This window comes from Lepisma saccharinum, chromosome 2 (assembly GCF_977018435.1).
Source record: "Lepisma saccharinum chromosome 2, izLepSacc3.1, whole genome shotgun sequence".
NCBI classification, from domain to species: domain Eukaryota; kingdom Metazoa; phylum Arthropoda; class Insecta; order Zygentoma; family Lepismatidae; genus Lepisma; species Lepisma saccharinum.
Genome location: NC_139230.1, coordinates 93,047,308 through 93,073,899, shown reverse-complemented (window position 1 = coordinate 93,073,899; position 26,592 = coordinate 93,047,308). Strand labels below are relative to the sequence as shown.

General features: G+C 36.6%; 1 protein-coding gene across 4 annotated transcripts in view; it reads left to right on the top strand.

Moving 5' to 3' along the window:
* The window catches only part of Nipped-B (Nipped-B cohesin loading factor), a 293,544-nt gene that overhangs the window by 141,054 nt on the left and 125,898 nt on the right, over positions 1-26,592 (top strand). For all 4 annotated transcript variants that reach the window (XM_083117506.1, XM_083117505.1, XM_083117503.1 and 1 more), the window contains one exon: positions 23,782-23,915. In XM_083117506.1, the coding sequence (XP_082973632.1) occupies positions 23,782-23,915 (134 nt within the window). The remainder of the gene's footprint in view (positions 1-23,781; positions 23,916-26,592) is intronic.

Here is a 26,592-nt window from a genome sequence, read left to right as displayed (position 1 = left end):
ATATAGAGATATTCTCCAATTTTTTTAAATATTTCTCATACTCACTAATTTAGGCCTCACAACCACGAATCTGAAATTAAAATTTGGGTGTCACGTCTAGAAATCTGAAAATAAGGGGGTCCATGATCTCAACCAACAATGTAGAATTGCTTATTATTTATCGCAAGATCTATTGTTTCACAACGAAATATACATACATATTCCTTATATACTTCAACCACAAATTTTAACTATGTTTGCCTAACCTAACCTTACTGTGAATGGTGCGTGGGGCTATTCACCAATGGTGCGTGACCTATTCGTGCATGGTTCTACAACCCCAAATTTTAACTAGGTTTGCCTAACCTAACCTAACCTTCCTGTGAATGGTCCATGGTGCTATTCGCCAATGGTGCGTGACCTATGCATGCATGGTTCTACAACCCCAAATTTTAACTGTGTCTGCCTAACCTAACCTGCCTGTGAATGGTGCGTGGGGCTATTTGCAAATGGTGCGTGACCTATACATACGTCCATGGTTCTACACTTTTGTAGCATGTAACTGGTGAAGAGATTTTTAATCAAAGGAACTGAATCACAGTTTTCAAACTTGCCTCTAATTAAAATCTGCATTCCACATGCTCTTAACAATACACACATGGTTTCTGTACAATTTCAAAGTTTGCCCACGTGGACACATGTAACTACCCTCCTTCAGCAGAACACCAAATTCCATCAATTTGTTAACCAAACCACGACCATCCTCTTCTACACTCCACTTATATAGCTGTAGCACATTAACAATCTTTTCATTCCTCTGCCATTCTTCCACGACCAATGCTGTGAACCAAAGAGAATCGCTCTGAACAGCATCACAATGCTGTAGACAGTGGAACGGACGTTGATCGTCATTTCTTCACATCATCAAACATGGTTGCTATGTTTCTTTATGGCGAATCATCGCGATAATTAACAGCGTTATTTTACAAGTTCTACAACTCAATGTGCAATTTAAACACGTTACCCCCAAATATTATGTGCATATACGTAAGTACGACTGCATATTTAGTGAATATAATAACTAGTAAACTAATTACACAGTAAATTCTTACCTTTTTTATTGCAAAAATGTCACAGCAGTTCTATTTTGAAATTCGTAAGTTTCATGAAAAACCACAGGAAAACAGTGGAAATGACCATGATTATAACAATGCTGTGGGAGATACCAGTGGAGAAAGTTCAAGTTCAGGAACAAAGCATATTAAGCATGAATTCAAGACACAGTTAGCATTTTGCCTGGGTTTCTTTGAAAAAACCCAACTCGGCTCGGTTTTTTCAGAAAACCCAAAAAAAAAAACCTGGGCAAAACTGGGTTTTATTGGTTTTTTTCAGGTTATGTTTATAAATATCCCTTAACAGGAAGTATGTGTCTGACAGACACGCATGGTTTTTCTTTTCGTTGTGCTGGCAACCCTGGATGTTTCTGTGAAACGAGCTCCTCAATACCTTCATAATTTTTTTTTCTTAGTTTGGTGGTGTGATTCATTGTTGTCGGTCGCGCTTGTGTGTTAGCTGATAAGACCTTTTTTGTAACCTACCGTGTCTGAGAGGCACATACTTCCAATAACGTAAGTTTTTTTGCATGTCCCGTGGACACATACTTCCAGTAGTGTAGTTTTCTTACACACAAGTATTATTGATGTTGATGATTAGAACTTAGTTATAATGGAGGAAGGACCTTCTACATCTAGGAAAAGGAAACTAAGCGATGTAGCTAAACTGGGTGAACCCAATTTTTGCGCCAAGGTTTTAAAAATTGTCACATTTGTCACATTTGACGCACTTATATGCTGTGTTCCTATTCTTCTGATAAGGACAAATACTACATTTCCTTTTGCGTTCCATTTTGTCACTTCTTGCTAAATGTTGCTCGTCTTCATTGTACGGTGTTTTCTTCCCCAGGAATTCTTGCCTTCTGGTAACAGAGAAGTTGAGTCTTGTCTTTATGGCTTTAAAGAAAACGTCACGCTATTGTCATTTGTCCCCCAAAAAAAGAAAGCTGTAATTTTAGTATCCAGTATACATCACTCGAAAGAATTGGATGAAGAGACAAGGAAACCAGAAATTATTGCGTTTTATAATAGCACTAAAGGGGGTGTGGATACACTGGATCAAAAGTGTGCCAATTATTCTTCTAATAGAAGATGTCGGCGGTGGCCTTTAGCAATATTTTTCACGTTAGTAAATATAAGTACAGTAAATAGCTGCATTCTGTACTTATGTTTTAAAAACAGCCCAAGTATTTCCAGATACAGATTTGTGAAAGAACTAGCCATGAACCTCATGAGACCTCATCTTGAAAGGAGGTTGAAGGTTCATAATTTGAGGAGTGAGCTGAAAAAACAATCGAGGATGTTCTGGTTGACAGAAGCACGTAAATTTCAAACTTGCTCAGTACTTTCAAGAAAACTTTTGTTCACAAAAAAAAGTGTATTTCATTTGAAGTGTGTGAAAATTTCATTTTCATAAAAAAAAGAAAAGTTTTTCTCAATAATAGTTATTCTTTCTTACGTAGCACTTGCGTTGTGTATGTATTTTGAAATAAATTTTATAATATTAGATTATAAGAATAAATCTATGTAATACTTTGCCAAGGAAACCAAAGTTTCGGCGTTCCGTGTCTGTCAGACACATACTTCCAATTACGTAATAAAAATCATACTTCCTGTTAAGGGTTAAATATATATTTTAAAAATGAAATACATTTTTCCCTGATAGTAATATTAGAACATTCAATTTGTATTGTTTTAGTTCCCTGAATCAAGAACTATTTAATATTTTATGTGAACATAGTTAAGAATTGACAATCAAGGTCTCACACCTTTGAAATGATTAAACTAAAATCATACATAACCCATGCCGCAACAGACAATTGAGAGACAAAGCCTGCCTACAGACTGGCGGCCGCACTTGCACCTGATCCTACTTTGAGGTGGGAGATCAACCAACCAGTTACAGGGTGATGTAGGGTCAGCACGACAAACCCCCAGTCGTCATCGTAGGTTTTAATGACTGGGTTATGCTACTCATTCGTAGCTTCCCAATTTAATCATGATTGTGTGTGTTGACCAGGCCCGTAGCTAGAATTGATCTTAAGGGTAAATGAAGGTAAATTATGTGTGCATGTGGGGGAGGGGTTGTTAATTTACATAAAATTTAGAAATATCATACAAATACCACATTTTTCTATATCTTTTAAAACATCTCTTGAAGTGTTAATTGACTGCTACTGAAATCATCCCTTACTACACACTCCATACTACTTTTGATGATACAGCTATTTATATTGCCCAAGGAAAAATGCACTGTAGTATATATCATACATTCCACCCCCAGCCGAAGCAAAATAAACCTCCCCTTCATTTCCAAAACTTGGAAGCTGTTGATCTTTTGCGTGTGATGACTTCAAGAGTTACAGATTTCTATAGAAGCCCATAACAGGGGCAGTGAAGGCACAGATAAAGAAACTCCCCTAATTACTTGCCACTACTGCTCTCAACTTTTTCACTCTTCACTGCAAACAAATTATACCTGCCACATGTGGAGAAATTCATCCTCTCTTGTACCCCCACGTTTTTCTTCAGTAGCATTGCCCATTCCGACGCTATTCAAATAAATGCACACATGGTGCGTAACTGTATCTCCTCACCTTAATAGATCTGTTCCCAGGGTTGCGCATTGCAATACTATACTAATACTTGATAGTTGTGGTTGTTTTATTAGGCATCCGTGGTGGAGTAGTTATCACATATGTAATGTTTTATATATGGAAAAAGTTATTGTAAAAGTTGATCATCACAGGGAAACTATGTGGCTTGCCCACAAACAGAAGTGACTGATATCTAAAGTGCTACCACATTTGAAAATTATAAGCTTTGTTCATTAAATGTTTTATGTAAATTTTTCAGACCCTTTTGATTTTTTGATTCTTTTATGCATGTTCATATTGTTTCTGTTAAAAGTCCATTTCTAACATGATTTGAGGAAAATATCATGATAAAACCCACTGACTTGTATCACGTTAATTATTTTGAGTATTATAAGCTCCGCTTAACTTTTATTTTACAAGTTTTCTCAAACTGTAGACAATTCTAGAACCTCACAATTATTGAAAGCAATAATTTACAACATTTTCTGAAGAAACCCACACTTTGAGTGTTTTTTTTTGGTGGATTTTTTTCGAGGTGGGTTTTCTGAAGAAGAAAAAATGCTTGGGGAAAACTGGGCTGGGCTCACCCAGGCCAACCATGATTCAAGAATTACCAAAATTCTGACTAAAGAAAAAAGAACATCTGATGCACTATTATTAGAGTATGGGAGTCATATAACTCCAAATTTTATTACCTTCACTGCCTAACTTACTGCTAGACAAATGTATTGGCCTCCCCAACAACATAGTAGTAACATTGTCACCTTGTAATCAATGAGTCCCAGGTTCGATACCCAGTGGAGGCACAGCATGGTGGTTAAATCCCACTTTAAACTGTAGGTCCCATCCTGATTAGTCTATCTGTGCATAAAGTGGACTTAAAACAACAATTCAATTCAAGTAAGGTAGTTATTGGCACCTATAATGCTTCTTTTTAGTATTTCATAATCCTTTTCTAAAAATTTACTTTTCTTTTATTTATTTATTTTTCATGAAGAACTATTGAACTAGTATGAGCAAATATTTGCACACTTGTAGGACACTATGGGCTTATAGAGTAGCCAATCAGTAGTTTGGTAAAGTGAATCAGGAAAAGTCATTTGGATTATCGAAGGACCTACTATTTCACACACACAGTACCTGTGCCTTAATCCTTAATTTAGTTATCACCTTGTAATGAAGGTGCCCCAGTCACCTTGTAATCAGGAGGTCTTGGGGAGTCACATAGTTGTTCAGATCCCACTGTAAACTGTAGGTCCAGTCCTGATTAACCTATCCATGCATAAAGTGGACTTGAAACAAATACTCAAACCTTAATTTTGTTTGTGGAAGAAAATGTTCTTGCACACTGGTAAGTGGGCACAAGAGAGTGGCATATGAAGATGTCATAGTAAGCAATAACTGTATTTGTGTGTAACGTGCACTTTTTTGGGTACTCACACAGATTTAGAAACAATGGAGTGAGAAAGGGAGTAATTGGCATTTTTTTAAAGTTGACAGGAACACAGTTTGAGAAAACATGTAATAAAAAACTTAGATCTTGTAATATTCTACATAATTAAAGTGGTACGAGTCAAGTGTTCTTTATCAGGCATTTTTCTCAAACTATGCTGAAAATGGATTGTTACAGAAAAATAAGTACATATTTTCAGAATATGGTTTAACATAGCTTATATTTTATTTTCAGTTATCAATTACTTTCTCATGTGAGGTAGCTATAGTGGCACATCACAGTCTGCATGGAGAGGGCTGGGAGGCAAAGAGGGACAAGTCATCCATTACGTGACCGTTATAACCACAGTAAATTTAGAATCATTTAGATAAAATTCTTTCTGCAGCTATAAAACTCAAGAGACTGCGATGGTATTGCATGTGAGTGAAATTGAAAAACATGTTTCAAGGTATCAGATGAAAAACTGAAATTTTCCTATGTTGCATTCTCTAAACCATGCTGTACATTTTTTTTAAATTCAAAACTATCTGCAATACATTTTCAGTGTGTAAGGAACTAAACTCAGCAATTTTAGAGAATTTACCAGCCCAAAATTTTGAAATACAAAGTTTTGAAATTGTATTTTGTAGTTTACAAGAAGGATTTGTGGCAAAATTACAAACATTGTAACTATTAACTGCTAAAAAAAATTTAGAAATTTCAAGTTGCATTTTCTACAGTTGCAAAATACGTTGGAGCATTGGCCTCACTTTCCATTTGAGAAAATTCAGTCACCATGTTTGAAGGTAGATGAAAGACCAATTTTTCTTATCTTCTAAGAACTTAAAATTATGCTCGTATTTGCAAGATGGATAAAATACCAATTTTTTGTATCTTCTTAGAACTTTTAAGTTATTCTCATATTTGCCTATGCTACATTTTAATAGATTAAGAAACACATCTCAGCAGTGTTAGAACATCACTCGAGCTTTAAGTTTTTAATAAGAGCCCTGTAATATACGAGGCTTGTCCCGGAAAGTAAAGATACAAACCAAAAATAAGATATAAAAGAAATTTATTGCTCGCAACTAAAGTGACTCTTGATACACTGATACAGAGGCTATTTCTCCACATAAGTGCCATCATTGTCCAAACATTTGTTCAGATGCGGAACAAGTTTTTGTATCCCTGAATCGTAGAAATCCGCCGCCTGCATCTGGAACCAAGTTGTGACTTCTTCCCTGACTTCATCATCATCGGCAAAGTGTTTTCCACCAAGAGTTTTCTTGAGGTACAGGAACAGGTGGTAGTCACTGGGTGCAAGGTCGGGCCTGTATGGCAGATGGTGAAGGACCTCTCATTGAAACTGTGCAAGCAGATCCTTGGTGACATTCGCTGCGGGCATTGTCATGAATAAATCGGCTTCCACTTGACAACATGCCTCTCAGTTTGTTTTGAATTGCACGTCGAAGATGTTTCAAAGTCTGGCAGTATGTTTCAGCATTAATCGTTCTTCCAGGCGGTGTGAATTCCACCAGCAGGATGCCGTGGCGATCCCAGAAAACGGTTGCCATCAGCTTGCAGGTTGAAATTGAGGTTTAGAATTTTTTGGCTTTTGGAGAATGGGTATGGCGCCACTGCAGGGACTGCTGCTTGGATTCAGGCGTATGGTGGAACACCCATGTTTCATCACCTGTCTCAATGGAGTCCAGGAATGCATCTCCCTCTTCTATGTAGCGAGTAAGAAAGTGCAGTGCATATCCCAGTAATTTGGTTTTCTGTTTGTCAGTCAAATGTTTTGGTACCCAGCGTGCACACAGCTTCTGTACCCTAACCCACTCACAACTTCATGAATAGTGGTTTTCGAACTGTCAGGAAACATCACACACAATTCTCGAATTGTCACCTGCCTATTTGCATGCACCTCTGCTTCAATATGATTGCGAAGGTCGGATGGCCTCCCACTTCTCTCTTCATCATGAACATCACGTCGACCTTCTGTGAAGGCACGGCACCATTTCACCACATTTTGACGATTCGTTACGTTCCTGTACACAGTCACAATTTCTCGGTGGATCTCCGATGGACGCTTTCCTTGTGCCTGCAAAAACCTGATCACGGCGCACACTTCGCATTTGGCGGGATTCGGTATCGCCACTGCCATTTCCAATACGTGTTCCTCGCACAAGACTCAGTGCAGCACTGATGACTCACTCCCAATCCTCGTCGTATGGATCACGGTTACTGCCAGTGTCGCCAACTTTGGTACACATTTTTCCCCTAATGTGCAAATGTGTTTGTATCTTTACTTTCCGAACAAGCCTCGTAGTACAAGGTTTAGGAAGGGCGGCAGTTGCAAATTTGACAAATAATTTTACTCATATTCACTTAGACCCACAAGTTCTAAAACAAAAACTAGCTGGCCACTAGTTAACACATCACACTACGGTACCAGGGGTCCTGGGTTTGAATGCCGGCCTGAGCATGGGTGTTTGTGTGTGTCCATTCATCCCCATCTTCACAATTAGCCAAAAGTGGCAGAAAAGCAAAGTAAAAATAAACAAAATCAATCAATCTAAAACAAAACCACATGTCCCAATAATTATTATACATTTTGTCCAGGTTTTCATTGTGCCAGTCTAATGCAAATTTCACAGCCTACAAACATGTGCTCGTAACATATGTTATTTTCACAATTACGCCACCACTTTTTACTGTCTATCCAAGGAGTGAGGGCATATGTGGCAGCTTTTTCTTTTAGTTGCTGTAGTTTTTGGTGGTAAGCCAGATAGGCAATTTACTCCACACCGGATTAGACTTTCCCTTACAGTTTTCTTCAGATTTGAATGCTGTTCTTATTATTAGTGGCTTTATCAACTCATAAACCAGGTCCTTGATGAAAATTCTATGATGATATGTCACCTTTATATTCCACTGTGAATCATGATGCATATAAAGAATATACCGGGTGAGTTTTTTCATTGCATCAAGAAATTCATGGCGATGATTTTCAGAACCGAGTGACATTCTGTCAATGGGCGCTTCAGCAAATACAACGAGAGCCGAATTTTTTACCCGAGTTTTGTTCTCTGACGAGTCGACTTTTACAAACCACAGTACGATTAATCGACACAACATGCATTATTGGAGTGTCGAAAACCCGCATTGGTTACGCCAAGTTGAACATCAGCGCCCTTGGAATGTAAATGTTTGGTGTGGAATAATTGGCGATAAACTTATTGGTCCATATTTTATCGATGGGAACTAAAATGGTGAGAAATATCGAAACTTCTTGCAGAACAAACTTCAGTATTGCATGCAGACCTTCCCTTAGACGTGCGACAAAGAATGTGGTTTCAACACGACAGTTGTCCAGCACATTATTCCATTGCAGCACGGCAAGTATTAGATCGCGTGTACAACCGTCTGTGAATCGGAAGAGGTGGTCCAGTGTCTTGGCCTGCAAGATCGCCAGATCTTACTTCGCCTGACTTTTATTTGTGGGGCTACGTGAAGAGTGAAGTTTATAATGAACTGCCAACAACGCGTGAGAACATGATTGAGCGAATCACCAATGCATGTCGAAAGATTACACCGGGCACGCTTCTCAATTGTGTCCAATCATTCCAAGTGCGGATAAATCAGTGTATCGAATTGGGTGGTGACATTTTCGAGCACTTACTGTAAAATGATTATTAAAAACAAGCACCCCGATGGTGAGAGGCGAGGGGACTCACCTAAAACAAGCACCCCGATGGTGAGAGGTGAGGGGACTCACCTAAAACAAGCACCCCAATGGTGAGAGGTGAGGGGACTCACCTTAAAAAAGCACCCCGATGGGAACAGAATACTGCTACGTCCACGTCGTCGTTTCTGGGTTATGCTAAATGCAGTTTCTTATTCAACATGCCTCACGTCACTTTGCGATGAAAAGCATTTTTTACCATTTCCGCAATCTTTCATTTTTGCGATTACAGCGCCATTTATCTCAAATCCACAAACAAGTTTAAGACAAAACCTATGTATTTTTGTCTGGAGAATCCTAATCTGCAATACAAAATGGGGGTTCCCATTTGAGATTTTAAAGTTTCCCCTCACCCCACCCCCAGGAAGTGGGATGGGGGGTGGAGTTTGGCATCATTGGATGAGCCCCTTCGTGATGGACAAATTTCATTCAGAACTTTTTTTTTTGATCAGATGCGTACTTCGAGATATTTCATTGTGTCAAGCTAAAAAACTCACCTGGTATAATGCTGCAACATCCAACATATTCATGAGAAATGCAAGTGCCTCACTCAGCCTCAAATCAATGGGTACCTGGGAGAGGGGGTGATAACGGTGACTGGAACATGGTGCTGATCAAATCACCTCCAAAATGGCTAATCTCCACTAAATGCACCTTCATCGCATGGTGCTGTATACACAGGGAACTTTACCTTTTTAAGCAAGTGCCCACCACCCTGTTTGCCTTTTGCACGTGTATGCTCGCCATTTCTACTCAGTGAAACTCAGAACTAGAATCACACACAAACGGATATTTAGGCCATGCATTTGACCAGTAAACTTGAGCAACAACATGCAATAAATAAATTTGGCGAGATACATCAGTCTGAGAAAATATAAAACTGTATTTTGCAGCAGTTAAACTTGAAGGGACCTGACAAGCCGACAATGTGCTTTTAGGTAGAAATTTTCAAATCTGAATATATTCAATGAACTTAAATTGAAAAATTACGAAAGTGGCAGCAAAATGTGAACAGATGTCCAATCGAAGATGTCACAATGTTTCAATGTTTCACAAGAATAAAAAATATGAAATATTTCATATTTTCTGGGCCTCTCATGCCACCATTGTGCTTTTAAGGATTAAATAGTTTATTCAAAAAAATAATTATTTTAACATTTTTTAAATTTTCTTTTAGTATTATGCAATCCCTAGTGAAAAATCAGGCACATTGTCAGGCAGTCAAATGTCAGGCAGGCACTGTAAAATGCCTGAAATTGGCCCACTGTTTTAAACTGTAAAAACAATGTTAGAAAGGATGGCCAGTGTCTATCCATGGTCTGGAGAGAAAAATAGACAGTACATGTACATGTTGATAATTCTGCATGAACATGTTCAAAACACACGTGAAAAATATTTTCGCATGTGAAAATCACATTTGTCATACAGAGAAATATTCTGGATGTAATAAACATACAAAATTGGATTGCAACATGTGAGGTTCAGGTGAAGGACTACAAAAGCACAAGACTACCATGCAAGAGACCTGGGTTCAATCCCCAGTGGGGGAGAACCAGGATTTTTCCCACCTGTTATTGGGTAAATGTAGGAAACTCTGAGGGGGGGGAGAGGTGTGCTGATTACATCACCCCCCACCTTTGGTTGTGGTCAAGAAAGTGTGGGACCCTAACTCTACACTTCCTATACACCTTCATGGAATAGTGCAAAGCACAGGGGAGCACTTTACTTTATTATTATTAGGACTGAGCGGACACCACCATTTGCCGATACCAATACTTGCATAACTTCAGTATAAAATAACGAAGGCTAGTTTCTGAGTCATATTATCTCATCTCATCACATCACCAGGCACGTATCTAAAGTCGTTTTCACGTTCAGAAGACACAACGGCGCTTATGGAGAAACCGCACAGTGTTGCCAATACAGCGCTAGCTCATGTCACCGGGAAATGATGACCTTCCTTCACAATGAAGGTGTTACATATTTTGTATATATAATGATAATTATATGTAATTATTAATATTAATATTATACTGTGAACGTTACAGTTACCCATTTTACTATGATCCATTGCGATCACTACACACACGAGTGTAATGCACGGATATGACACTTCAGAAATCACTTAAAAAAGTAAAAATTACTGAGAGCTCGCACAACTGAAAACACTTTTTCGAGAGAGGGAAAAAGTCTAAACAGACCAAAGCAGATCTCTCACTCAAGTAAGGGGAACCTGGCACATGGGTTAGATTCAAGTTGCAACCCAAACAAACAATTGAGTTATGGCCCACGTGAACTGATAAGACATGAATGACTCAAGCAAGGCATGTCATATTTCTATCTTGAAACCCCATATTTTGCCACGTGTTGGAAAGCCTTTCAAAGGTTAATATGGTGTCTATGAATTTATGTGTACGTTGGAAACTGAAAGGTGATCTTCATTTCAGTATTAATGTCGACAGTAAACAAAAACAGCACTAATGTTGCTCACAACAGCAGCATTGGAAATAATTGTCAATTATTAAATTTAAGTAATTTCAATTCTATTATAACAAACTCCATGAAGTTCATATTTTTACTGAATGGAAATAAAATAACAACTGGAAAACTTGGTGGTGATTAGCCGGAATGCTGCGGTGAGTCAGCAAAAGATGGCCAGACAACGTCTCCTTACTTCGCGCGCGGTTCGGGTTAAAAAGAAACTCCAAATGCATGGAAGAAATATTTCTGGGAACCTTTGAGTGGTTATAAAAAATAATTTCATTATTTTCTCCACAACTTTGTCACTGGAAGTTTTTACTTGGAATTACAGAACAAATAATGGCCAGCGACGACATTTTCTGTTGCACGAATATAAAAAATCTCCACATACTTTATTTGAATATTTTTTAATGCAAATATGCTTTAAAGTATTGATAAATTCTGAGTACCACCGTCACCTATGACAATTAAAAAACAGTGTTAATTTTTTTAATAATGAATGCTTCAATTTTACGGCATGTTTCAACGTTAGGAATGAAAACAATGTAAAAATTGTGTTTTCACAGAAAATTTGCGTTTTTAATTTATCTAAAATTATGTAAGCAAGTTACCAGTTTTTTGTGTTCACCATCGCATTCTTCAAAATTTCCTGCAAAACTGCAGGTACCGATTTTACTTAAGCTAAATTTGTAAATCCAGAAATTTCACAACAGCGCGCTCGTATTTCCCATAAGAAAAGCATTGCCCATAAGAGCCCATTGTGTCTTCTGAACGTGAAAACGACTCTAGAAATATATTGGGGGTGGGACTCTGAGCCAATAATCTACAGTGGAACTTTGATTTTATGTTTTTCAGGGAACCAAACTGAGAAAACTTAAAATGCGGAAGAAAATGTAAAATCGAGGAACGTTAAATCGGGGTTCCAGTGTAAATGTTTATAATTAGTACACTAATATAATATATAGGTCTTTTTGTAATAATATGTAAGTTAATTAATATTGTTGTTGTTATTATTACACAAATAGTAAAAAGACACTATAAAATTAGAGATACAATAGCAAATATTCATCATCTAGCTTATGTTTAGTTAAGATCACTAGAATTTGCATAAAAACAACTGTCCTCGCAAGGAAATTGTCAAAGTAAAAAATTGAATATTTATTGAATAACAAAAAAATGATGTTAGGTCCAGTTGATGAAAGTAAATTTCATGATTAATATTTTAAAGATATTATAAGTAGGAGTGCATAAATCATCTTTGGTACTGTCATTCAAAGCCGAATGATGCCAATTTAATCTCGGCGGAAATAAATAACCGTCACTTGGCTGACACCAGCAGTTACACAAAAGACTTACAAGAAGAAATTGCTGAATCCATTTCCCACTTGAATGCAGTCATAAAACAAAACTAATTTCACAGCGACCTTCATCCCTCTTTCCCAACAACTTTGCAATCACCTGAACCGGCACTAGCATGGCATAATAGTATTGCTGGTTTAAAAAATGTCCACCTCACTTATTCCCATGAGTTTTTAAGCATGAATTGTCAATGATTGGTTTCTTTTATTTCCACATAGTGTTTACCAGATAGTTAATGCCTTCATGGTCACGTTTTGGTTCAGCTTTCACTTTACCCATGATTTTGATCATGTTATCTGCTCCCCAGAAGGGTGGGGGTTTAACCAGCATTTGTAGAAAAAGCTGTGGAACTCCGTGTGCTGGCCTCCCAACCTGTAACAAGGAAGGGTGAATGAACCTTTGAAAACAACAAATGTTGAGATAAGTTTTTGCTCTTGGCCACTCTTCTAGCCATTAAAAATAATTGGTGTTGGTGACAAAAATTAAACCAATACTTACTGATACCGTTTGTATTGGCCGATGCCAATATGTCGGTATCAGTATCAACTCGGCTCCAATTATTATAAATAATATATATTTTCTAGATATTTTTTATTATTGTTGTTATTATTACTACATCCCTGCTTTGGAGTGTACTAATTAAAGTTGTAAATAGCATGTGCACATTACATGTATGTATATGGATGAAACAAGATGTTATATTTGCTCCACAGGTGATGTTAGTGTTGCGAACATCATGATCAGTTTGTTTCCAAAATATTTATTACTCATACACAGTCCATGTGCTTCACAGGGAACTGCTATCTATGTTTTCCATTATGTAGGGACATTGTATGTAAGGGAGATTTCAGACCAAAGTGACATTCGAAATGTATCTCTTGGGAACAAGCCAATCAACAGTAACCTGACAGGTTGCACAAGGCTGCACTTGATTGGTGAAATCCTCAAGTGACATATTATCACTTCTTGCTTTGGTCTGTAATCTCCCTAAGAGTTACTGCTTCATTCATTAAAAAAATTACTGTCTTTGGCACTTTCTTTCTGTAATGTACGCTGCATCTCACATGCCATGTACATTGGCTTTCCAACCCTTCTAAATTCCTACTCTGTAACTTGGCTGTAACACAGTTGCTTTCAGTGCTTGTACATTAAAAAAAAAAATCACTGAAATACTCAAGAAAAGCAGGATAGGAGCTAGATTTTTTCTATTCACTTTGATGTAATGCAGGAGCCACAAGTGGCTGCCAATACCCCAAAGGGGATTTCTTGTGTAAATTACCCCCTTTTTCCCAATCTTCTTCTAACTGTGCCTGACAGCTCTTGACAATTACGTACTGAACACCTTTGAGAATTACGTTGATTTTTTTTTACTCTTGTCATGTGATGTAAACACTGACATAATCAAGATAAACTGCATTTATTCAGGAAACTCTAAAAGAATGTACAACTTTACATATGAACGAAACTACATTCCCAAAATACAACTGTGTTTGCACAGCACTACATGCTCGATATATTTCAATGATTTAGGAAACATAAAATTTTTTGAGGCATGCCATCATTTCACTAAGAAACTGAAGTCCAGTTTTGCCAAGGTTTCACCACGAGTTAAGACAAGAATAGTCAAAGTTTAAAATGTGGGAAGGCAAGTTAGGTTAAAATTGAGGTAAATGACAGTGGAGTGCCCTGTCACTGCTTCCTGCTATATCTCTGGCTGGTAACTGAGGGCACAGAAACCACAAATAACCATGATATTTGATCCCAAATATGGCCTGTGTAATAAAGAAAATACTCCTATCTTGGACTACTTTCACTGTTTTTTTATTCATGAAAGAAACCAGTTATATGCATACTCAAAAAGTGGAAAGAAAAATCATATGAAAAAGGTAACAAAACCAAACCTAGCAGCCCTAAACACTATTATATCTTAACATAACATAACATAAAATCGATCATTATCTGAGAGAAAACTGTAATCATTAAATATACATACATGCTATGTGGTTGCAGGGTAAAATGTGCCAAGTGGAACATGAATGACATACTACTTTCATAGGGTGACCATAATATTTTGGCATGAAAACTGCACATCCCGAGTAGGTCAGTTTACCCCGTACCCTCATTAAAAATCGGTTAGGCCAAGTTATAACATTAATGTCATTATTATTATATTCATTAAAGTATGGATCACATGATTGATACATCATAAACATAAATTATATAAAAAGGTAATAATTATTATAATCTCAGTATGGTTTACATAGTGTTTCTGTTCTCTTGCAATTAACCTTTTATGTTAGTCCTACACAAGTATTTATCAGAACAGCCATTCTTCTTGAGAACAACATTATTCACCAATCGTCCATAAAACTTTCCGAGAAACTTACCCCACATATCTGACACACAACTTGAGATTTGTATTTTGAGTTTCCATCAGGACGCAGGACTTTGAATTCTTCTTACATTTCCGTATTGAAACTACATGTATGCTTCTTGATGAGGCTTATTCACCTCAATACAAATAACAGAACACACACACACAAACTAATACAACCCACGATGCAAGCTAACAGTAAAATACTGTCTGCTAGAACGTTATCAACGACAAGCATTTTGATTGTTATGAAGTCTTTGAAATGCGGTACAGCTGTTTTACTATGACGCTAGTTTAAAAATTGCATCATTTTTTTTAGAATGAAATTTCTCAAATTTCAAGCTAACACCTAGACTTTTATAAAATGGGACAAATAGTGTTTCTTTAATAATATCAATGGGACGACTGGGACATGCTTCTGAAACTGGACTATCCCAGTCAAAATGGGACATATTGTCACCCTATACTTTTACCATTTTTTGACTGTAAGAAGTAGGGCTGAGCCAATACCAATGCGGATGTATCGGCATCTGCTGATACCAGTGGTATCGGTATCATCAAGTATCGATTGGAATTCATCTACCGATACCAGCTGATACTTTCCAGCATATTAGTTTTCCACAGGGTCTGCAAAAATGCCACAGAACACTTGCACGGATTGATTGATTTGCTGTTATTTTACTTCACTTCTTGTGCCCCTTTTGGCAATTTGCGAAGATGGGGATGAGTGATGATATGATGAAATTGATGAATGGACACTCACAGACATCCATGCCCAGGCCGGGAAGGGACCCCTGGCGGACATTTTTGTGGAGTCCAATTATCCTGGAAATTATACAAAATTCAAACTTTCTCCTTATTTTGCAAGAATTTTGCAAGGAAAACTGCATTTTGTGATTTCATAACGTCTATTTTAATATTCTGATGTAATTCTTGAACATTGTAAAGCAAATTTCTTGGTAAATTGATGTATGCAATTGTAGAGGAATGTTTACACACCAATGTTGATCAATATTTTGATCAAATTTTTATTATTGCAATTTTCAAGTATTGGTATCGATATCAGTTGGAATCTGTAAAAGTATCGGCATCGCTATTGGATCAAAGTGGTTTCGGCTCAGCTCAAGTAAAAAGTAGTTGTATGCATGCTCAAAATAATAAAAATAATAATATAAAAAACAAAAATAAAAACACGTGCAATTTATCTTAATGATTTCAATGTTTTTGTAATTTAGTGTGCAGAAATCATAAATAAGCCATTCCAACCAAATTGCAACAAATGACAACTCACTACGGTGAATAGTTCTCATTCTACAGTTTTTAAAAAAAACATTTCTGTGTAAATAAAAAGAACTGTATTTTAAAAGTTCATATTGATATACATATTACATACATCCAATAGTCATATTACATTGTAATTTGAGTATGTCATAACTTCATAATGTGTATATAAATAGACGAAAAGACAGCTAAAATGTCATCTATAGTTTTGGGCAAATGATGTGTCAATTGCTGCTGTCACATGATGCTGGTACATATATGGACCAATAGACCACTAAAAGTTAAACCAGATTTACCTTACTATGTGACTTCGTCAAACATACCAAATTTTATCATGGTCCTAGAGTAGCCACCCTGAAACTGTTACAGTTCATGTTGCAACATGCTGTACATGTAGCTTATAGTATAGACTTCGAAACTTGCGACAAGTATTAGGGATTATTATCTGGATTCCAGAACATTTTAAATCTGGATTTGGAAATTTTACTATCTGGATTTCAGAGGCTTCCAGATTCAGAGGGAAGAGGTTCATAATAATGTCTCTGCATTATTTGAGGTAGAATTTGTTAATAAAGCTCTCCATGTACTTTATTGTCCCACACCATGGCCATGTCGTCTAAGGCATCATGCTTTGGGCTCCGGCTATGGGACACACGCAGGTTTGAGTCTCCTGGGGAAAGCGTAACAACTTTTCTCCTGAGATTTCGGCCAGTGTATGGGACCGGTGGCCACCCACCATCGTGTGGAAATTGGGGAGCTACATATGACTACCGTAACCCAGTCATGAAACATACAACAACAACTGGGGGGTGGGAGTGAGGCCGGCAGTCGGTAGGTAAGCCCAGCCCCCCAATGGACTGTTCCACCACGGGTTATTAATGTGCTTAATTTTAACTTTCATTTTCCTCATTTCAAGATGTATTCTGGCATGGTTTTACTGCAGTATACATTCAAATTCAAACCCAGAACAATACAAACCTTTATATTAACCATTGCATGTGATGCTTTACTTGCAATTGGAATAATATATTTATAGCTATCAGATTGGTAAAATCATCAGTAATTTTACCGATAAACTAATACACCAATATGCCCATATCGGCTGATAATGATAGAGTATCAATTAATCTGTCCGGTCCCTAATATTTGTAGATGTATCGAATTGGTAAAATTATCAGTAATTTCACCAATAAACTGGTACACTGATATATGTCTATGGTTGGTACCAATATAGTACTGATTCAATCTCTAATAATAATACACACTAAGTGGAAACAGCTTCTTTGGTATTCTTTGCTTTGGGCCCCATACAAATCTGTGCTTATGTCTGATAAGTGATTTTATCTTTGCTCATAAACAGAAGGCAGTGTTTCGTTGTGTAAAACTTAGTCGATGTATTGAGTCCCATTATAGCTAGTATGTAGCTTTCTAGTCAGTAATCCACTTTGATTTCTTTAAATTATCCTAATGGTGCTAGATCAATACTAATATTTTGGAAGGCCTTCCGAGATCAATCCTAGGACTAATTGCACAAAAGGCAAGATGTTTAATTATTCCTTACTGGGAGCCATTAAATGTCTCAGAATATACCGGTGCCACCTTGTGTAGCCTCTCCAGTGTGTAAAATAAGTAAAATTATAATTATATAAAATGTCTCACCACATGAAGAAGGTTACTGGTCAACACCGATCAACATTTTGTAATACTCTCATCTCAGTGTTACATTGTACAAATACATGCATCACAAATATCTGTGCTTCAATATGTGTGAATGAAGAAATGAAAGATAACTGAGTATAAGTTCACCAGATGAAATTTAACATTCTTATAGACCTTTTTAAACACACACTGTATGATTTGTACTGACTGCTCTACTGTGAAACAACCTTTCATGATGTGCTACCATGTAATTTTTAATATTATTTGGGTTGCTTTCTATTAACCTTTTGGAACCCAAGGCCATTTTCACATGTAACCCCCTTGGTGCCCAAGCTGATTTTGAGCAAAATGCAGAGTTTCAATTAAATGAGTGTAGATCGGAGACTAATTGCCCTAGAGAGATGAGTGATATACCGTTGTACGCGGAATGAACCAGATATTCAGACTATATGAAATTTATGCAAATTCTGCGTATATGTGGTGGTGGGGAGGGGAGCTAACTCTCAAAATTCCAAAATTTTGGGGAAAAAAAATTGGTTCCCCCCGCCCTCCCCCCAAAAAAAGTACATGACAGTGTCGACATGCGCATGGAAATGATTGCTGACATGTAAGGAACACAAAAATATTTGCATTATTATCTTATGACCAATGTAACTTGAGTTGTACCTCCAAAAGGAATGGTCAGCACACCAGTGATTCAAGCTTCAAAATGCAGCGGTACCTTGAAATGACTTTAGCTCAGAGACTATTTGCCCTGGAGATATGAACGATATACCGTTGTACGCAGAATGAATCACAGATTCAGAAGATATATAATTTATGCACATTCGGCATATATATGGAGGGGAAAAGGGGGGAAATCCCCTGAAAATACTTTTTTTTTTTAAAAAAATGGCGTTTCTCCTTCCCCCTGCCCCCTCGAAAAAAAGGATATGAAAAGTTCAAAATGCACATAGAAATTATCGCTGACATGTAAGGAACACAAAAATATTTGCATTATCATCATATGACCAATGTAACTTGAGTTGTACCCCCAAAAGGAATGGTCGGCATGCTACTGATTCAAGCTTCAAAATGCAGAGTTACATTGAAATGACTATAGCTCAGAAACTAAATGCCCTAGAGATATGAAAGATATACCTTTGTACGCAGAACGAATCACAGATTCAGACGATATATAATTTATGCACATTCGGCATACATATGGAGGGGGAAAGGGGGAAACCCCCTCAAAAATACTTTTCTTTAAAAAAATGGTGTTTCCCCCCTGCCCCCGAAAAAAATGCAAAATTTATGCAAATTTGGCGTATATATGGAGGGGGAAGGGAGAAAACTCCCAAAAATTATTTTAAAAAATTGTCACTTCACCCAAAAAATGTCCTCGCACTTGGGCACAAAACGACACCTACGCACAACATTCACGGACGAAAAGCTAGAATGCAGTGAAAAAGGAGCGCCAATTCTTGCAGCTGCTTGAAATTCTATTTTTAGACAATGCAGGGTAACCTCTGTTGCAACTTGTGGACACTTGTGCTAAAAAAACAAAATTTTCCTTCAGCGCGCTTCGAAATTCCATTCTCACAACGCAGATTCAACAACCAGTCTTCCCCCTCCCCCCACCCCTTGCTTGCGCCCTCACGGAAAACTTTCATTTTGACATGGGATACTGATAAACAAGCTTCCTTCGAATGCAGTTAACAGGAGGGAGTGAAAAGCATTGCTTTAGAACAACAAAGTCGGTCTTCCGTTGTCCGTAAAAATTTGACCTTGAAAAGAGACGCAAAAGAGAAGTCCCTTTCCTGCATTTACCCCTCCATTTTCACGAAGACAAAAAAAAAATGCAAAAAAACATTTCTGTTAAATACATGTGTTAGGAACAATATATATAAAAAAAATCGAAATTCTAGCCAAAAATAGAAACGTTATAACGTAAAAACTACGACCTTGACACAGGGTATCTCGATCGAGACGCTTGGGACACAAGAGGTTAAAGAATATAAAAATGTAGAAATTGCAGCAAGGATGTGATAAAGCAGATTTCTGATGAATGAATGTAAGCCCAAAATGGCATATCAAAGACATTAAAGAATCTTTAAGAAAAAACAATATGTAAACTGATTATGATATTCAGTTTCTTACTACTACTACTACTTTATTTTACATGCATATAAATGTGTCATGCTTGAATTTCAACGCAGTATGAGTACTGTATGTTTATGAAAAGTTGTAATTAAAAAGAATGTGTGTCAATTTTTTTAAAAAAAATGCAGTTATGTGCATAAAACATCATAGGAGAACTATTTATCATAAGAGAGTTGAAAGTTTTTGTGTTTTGGGGAAAGGACATGGCTGCTGCAGTAGGTGGAAGTTTGATTTCCCCTCCAATCAAGTACAGTTAGCAGATGATGATGATGTAAAATGGAAATTTTACACAAATTTCCCTTGGTGACTCACTAAGGTTCCCACAATTAACCAAAGTGAGATTCTAAGATGTCACATAGCTCATTGTTAAAATAAATATTTCATTATGTAATGCTAATACGATGCACCCCATCAGTACATATATTTTGTTTTCTTTCTTAAGAGTCTAATAAACACCATTCAATGATTATGAGATTAATGTACTTTCTACAAAAGTGATTCTGATATCTACAAATTCCTTATGAACATCATTCTATGAATTATTTCTTTAAAGTGATTAAAATCTGTGATTAAAAAAAATCACCCGATTTATATCAGGATTTAAATCAACCTGATTTAAATCAAACCACCTTGCATAACCCCAATGCGAGACAGATTTTTGGGATTTCTATTGCTGGTAGTGTCTGTCTGCTTTTTTAGTATTTTATAGTACACTTTCATTTTTTCTCAGCGAACTGTCAGCCAATTTTCAACAAGACTGTGCGCAATTGTAGTTACATAAAATTGCTTTGTCTTGGAATTATTCTGTTCATTTTGGTTCATTGTGGAGTCCCAAGTAGAACTTCTGTTCAAAATGTCTTCTACTAATTGTGCACGACTGGATTGAAAAGTGAAAACTTCTACCTCCCATGACAGCCCTGTCCTTCTAAAAGTTAATAATAATAATCTCAACTCCCATAGCTGCAATTTTTGTATGTGTGTGCACATTTGATATGCACATGCTTGAAATCCTCCCGTCCTGTGATGGTTTACACATACACAATTAATGTCCACTGAAGGTTTAACCACATGCCTTATTATCCCGAGTACTCTGGCAGGTACTAGGTGCACTTTTTATATTATCCCAAGTATAATCACGTTAAACTACTTTTTTCGTTCAATTTTTTTTTATCCCGTACAATCTCGTGAGAGGCTCTCTGCCGCAAAGTACAGTAAATATCCACTTGAAAGCAGCAGCTTACTCAGTTTGATGCTTGGAATGTGTAGCAGAGTGCAAGATGTCAGAGGTAAGAAGATTGGCAGTGAATCAATCACATTACTACTGCCCAGATTGCAATGTCACCTTATATGTAGCTCCATGCTTCAGAGTTCACCACACTGCTGCCTATCTAAAATCTAATAATTTTACAATCAGAACTGCAATTTGTAAGATTTTAAAAACAAATGTACAACCTTTAAAGGCAAGATATTATGTGTACATTTATTATGATGCTCATATTGTATATCCTTCATTAGCCTGAGTATACTGAGAATTACAAAATTTGTTCATTACATATACATATATTCATATACATAATGTTTAAAAGTGAGTGAACTGAATTGTTTAAACTTTCATTTCACATATGCAATATTTAGAGGCAGTACATTACAAACTTATTGTAAAAATAAGTTTTCTTAACATAATGTTCATGAAACATTAACATTTTTCATGCTTGTGTGTGTGTAGCCCAAGTTAACTGTGGATAATAAATCATAAGTTTTATGTGTATAGATTAGCTATATTTCAAGTAAGAACAAAGAAATGGGATTTTGAAAATTCCAAAATTTGGGACCGAATTGTGGAAATTACTTTGTAAGGCAAGCAGTTAATACTACTATTTGAATAGAAGTTTCTTATTTTTGTTACATAAATTACATTGCATGTATTCAAAGGGATGGGGACCAATAAGGACTTATCAGTATTTTGATAAGCAGCTTCTAACATACTACTATCTAATAAGATGCCTCTATGGCATATGGGAAAAATATCACATAAAACTCAAATATTTTCTAGTTAATTTAAATAGTGTCTTTTTCCTAGAGCACTTCACAAACTACTAATTATATAGGAACATGATTTTTATAAGATGTTTCATGGAGGTGGGAAGTGTGTGGTTGATTTGGTTTATTTTACATGGCTTTTCTGCCACTTTTGGCTAATCACGAAGATGAGAACCAGTGATGATATGATGAAATTGATGAAGGGACACTCACAAAAGAACAACCATTCCCAGGTTAGGATTTGAACCCAGAACCTCTAGCATCATAGCATGCTGTGCTAACCACTCCACCCTGGAGAACGGCAAGCATGTAGTTGAGAGGGGCAGGAATTTGATGAAATTCTGCATTAACCTTTTAGTGGAGGGCTGGTTTTGGATGAAATTACCCATTATCCAAATGGCATTACAGATAGTTGGTGTCAATTGAAACCACCCATTATCCAAATGGCATTACAGATAGTTGGTGTCAATTGAAACCACCTCCACATGGCAGCAATTAACACACCATATCTCAAAAACTACATGATATTTTAGTTCTGTCTTTTTTATTCATATGTATACATAGGAAAGTGTGACATGCTTGAATTACAAAACCATATATCTATTGTTAGTATTATTAACAAGTGGAGTTTGAAAATGTCCTTCATTTCCCTTTGAATATTATGGGATACATCTTATAAAATGGGCTATAACTCCTCAATCACAGCTTTTTACTTGTGTATATTTCACTCTTACATGTAATAATTAGAACAAAAGAACACTTTAACAATGTGCAACAATTAGGGGTCAAGTGGAACAAAGGCCAAATTTTCAAAATTTTGCCAAAATTGCAGCTTTCAGAAATGTGTAATTTGCATTTTCTTGCAAAATTCAGGAACAAGCATTACATATCTTCAAAGAGTGGTATTTTGTCAGTCTTCTCTCCAAATGTGGTCCATTCTGCATCCATAGGGCTGATGCTAGAAGTGAAATTCCGAAAATTGTTTCCGTAAGCTGACATCACTGCTGCCCTTATACCTTATAAATTCCCCCCCCCCCCCCAAGAAGTATCAGCCTATTTTCGATGAAACTGTGCATGGTTGTAGGATTGTACCACTACATGTGATATTTTTTTTTTATTAACTTCGGTCACAGTAGCATGCTGAATACCATTTTTTTTAAAAAAATATATATATATTTTTTCCTTCCTGTAACTTTTATTATTGAGAGGTACAATGTATAAATTTCACCTTTCCGAAAAGCCCGGCCATTTCAGAATAAAAAGAAGAAAAAAATCACTTTCATCTCTACAACGAATAGTTCTTGAGCTACAATTTTATTTTTGTGCATCATGGTAAGTTTGAAAAGCATGTGCTTGAAAAGTTCCCATCCATAAAGGCTTACACACAGGAGAGGTCTCTGTCCATTAAGGGTTAAATGTTTGAACATTATATTAGATCTGTAAATTGCAGTTATCAGTGCTGATGAATTTTGTGTGGTACTTTATGGACAATATTTTATTAGCGGTCCCATCTCCAAAATACTCTTTGCTTCTGACTACATTCCATGAAAATAATATATTTTTCATTTATCTTATTTTAGGGTCTTCCCCAGGAAAAGGAAACAAAGCAGTCACATCAATCAAAGAAGAATCCAATGTTTCTTCAGCAAATGATAAGAAAGTTGACCGGAAGATGAAGGAACCAGTTGTAATGTTGAATAAACTTTCAGCAGAGGTTTGTTGTTATTTTATTATTATTTATTGTCTCAGTAGGGTTACCATTAAGCCATACAACATTTCATTTAGAACAATATTAATACAAATAATGACTTGATGCCCTATGTTGTAAAATATATATATATATATACAAATGCTACATCTAAGGAAAATGAGATGAACTACATGAGCATAAAATTGAAATTAGTTAATTTACTTACGTAAAGTGAGTATATAGTTGTCGTAGACAACGTTTCAGTGGCAACTGCCTCCGTCTTCAGGTCATGAAGTCGTCTATTATGTGCATACATAAAGCTTCATCATTTAGAAAGGATCAAGGTATATGTATGGACAGGTTGAATGTTAGGATGACTAATGACTAAAACTGTTAAAACTGCTATAAAATTTGTTAAAACCTGTAATGTTACTCTATCACAGCTCCATGTTGACAGTAACAAGTATGTTCAATTACTATTAAAAATTGTTAAAAGCGGTGAGGTTACTCTAACACTGATACACGTAGACAGGAACTGGTATGCTATATGGTATGTAAGTAAATTAAGTAATTTCGATTTTATGCTTGTATATGATAGTGAGTAAGTCGCACGAAACCAAAAAATGAATTACATGAGCATAGAGTGTTACATAGTAGCAATGAAATAGCAAAGTTTGAGTGTTATTTAGAAGAAAAGAAGGTGTGTGGGTTTGGATATGAGTGTGTATGGAATTACTGTTTGAAAAGGATAGGGATGAACATTTAAATCATAAATATTACTGTAGACATGTGAACGTCTTCTAGAATTTATAGTAGGCATGTGAACGTAGAAGACGACAGAACTGTGCTTTGCTGGTACTGAGTTTGACCTTCGTTGGGAGTGAATTCCAGGTTACTGCTGCTAGGTACGAGAAGGACTTCTGGTCAAATCTGCTTTTGTTGGGTATGTGGATTACTAGGTCTCTATGTAAAGACGATCTGGTGTTTTGAGTGCTGAACTCAGAGTGGAGCTTAATCTTATTATGCAATGGAGATGATTTGTTATGAATACTATGGAATATCTTATTCAGGCAGATGTAATGTATTCTCGAAGAGACTGTCGGTATGTTGTAAATCTTGCGCAGTTGTTGGGAATAATTTTCTTGGCGGTGCATGTGAATGGTTCTTAAGCAATTGTTTTGGATAGTTTCAAGTTTCTTCAGATGAGTTAAGTTACAGCCAAAAATAAGACTAGCACCATACTCGAATACGGGACGAATAAAGGAAAGGTAGAAATGTCTGCTAAGATATCTATTGAGATATTTACGAATTTTTCGAAAGATTTTATGAATATAGTTATTTATTTGGAGGTTAAAATTTAGCTGGGAGTCAATAATGATTCCATGATACTTGAAATGATTGCTCAAAGGTATTCTGACATCATTAAGGGTAATATCTATCGTGTTAGCCGGGATTCCCTTGCTGGTGTGAAGCATCATAGCCTTCGTCTTTGCAACGTTAAGCTTCAGGTTGTTGATGTTGTACCAATTTAATACTCTGGGAAATGAGTTTTCCATTTTCTCCTTTACATCCTCGTACGTGTCTCCAACGTGGATGAGAAGACAGTTATCTGCATACAATTAATAGATATATATCTGAATTTATTAGTGTGATATCGTCAATAAATAGGTTGAATAATAGAGCCTTGTGGAATGCCTGCAGACACTGACTGCTTGGTGGAAAGTGAGCATCCTACTTTCATTGAGATTTTCCTATTCACAAGAAAACTTTCCATCCAGGGAATTGATTTGCTACGGAACCCAAATCTATGCTTTAATGTTTGTATTAGCAACTTGTGGTTAACAGTATCAAATGCTTTGCATACATCCAGGGGAATTAATCCAACAAGGGGATTGTTTTTTCGGTCCATTGTCTCGCGCCATTCATTAACTAAACTAAGTAACAATAATTCCGAGGACACATCCTTTCTGAATCCAAATTGTTGAACAGACATAATATTATTTGTCTTCAGGAGGGTAAGACAATTGCCGGTCTATTACCCTCTCTAAAACTCTGCTCAAAGTGGGTGTTAGAGAAATAGGCCTCTAGTTAGACCCTAAGGTAGGAGATCCAGATTTGTGGATTGGTGTTGTTATGGAGTACTTCCAGCTCATTGGAAACTGGCCACGTTTGAAGGACGTGTTTATTATGTCGGCAAGTGGCTCCACTATAAGTGGGGCCAACACCACCAGAACGCTGTTGGGAATGCCATCCATGTTTAACTTATTAAGAATTGCCCAAACTTCATTGACAGTGACAGATTTTAATATGAATTCTTCAATTTGCTTGACAAAAGTTGAATTGGGGTCTTCTCTTAGTATATTTACGCCTCAATTGTTGGGATTAACATGCGTCGATAATTTGCAGATATTAGAAAAATGAATATTCAGATAATGAGGTATATCGGGTGGGCTTGTTAGGTGGACATTGTCGACTAGTAAGTGATTAATTGTTGTTTTTGATTCTCTACCCGTGATCTCATTGATAACCTTCCATTTGCAGCTGTTATTCCTAGTGGTCTTGCTCTGTAGTTATTTACTTTTGCCTGCCTAGTAATTGTTGTACAATGGTTTTAAAATATTTATATTGCTCCCACATATAGTCGCGGGAAGGGTCCACCACTTTCTTGAACAAGCGGTTCTTCTGTGATATTAATTTAATA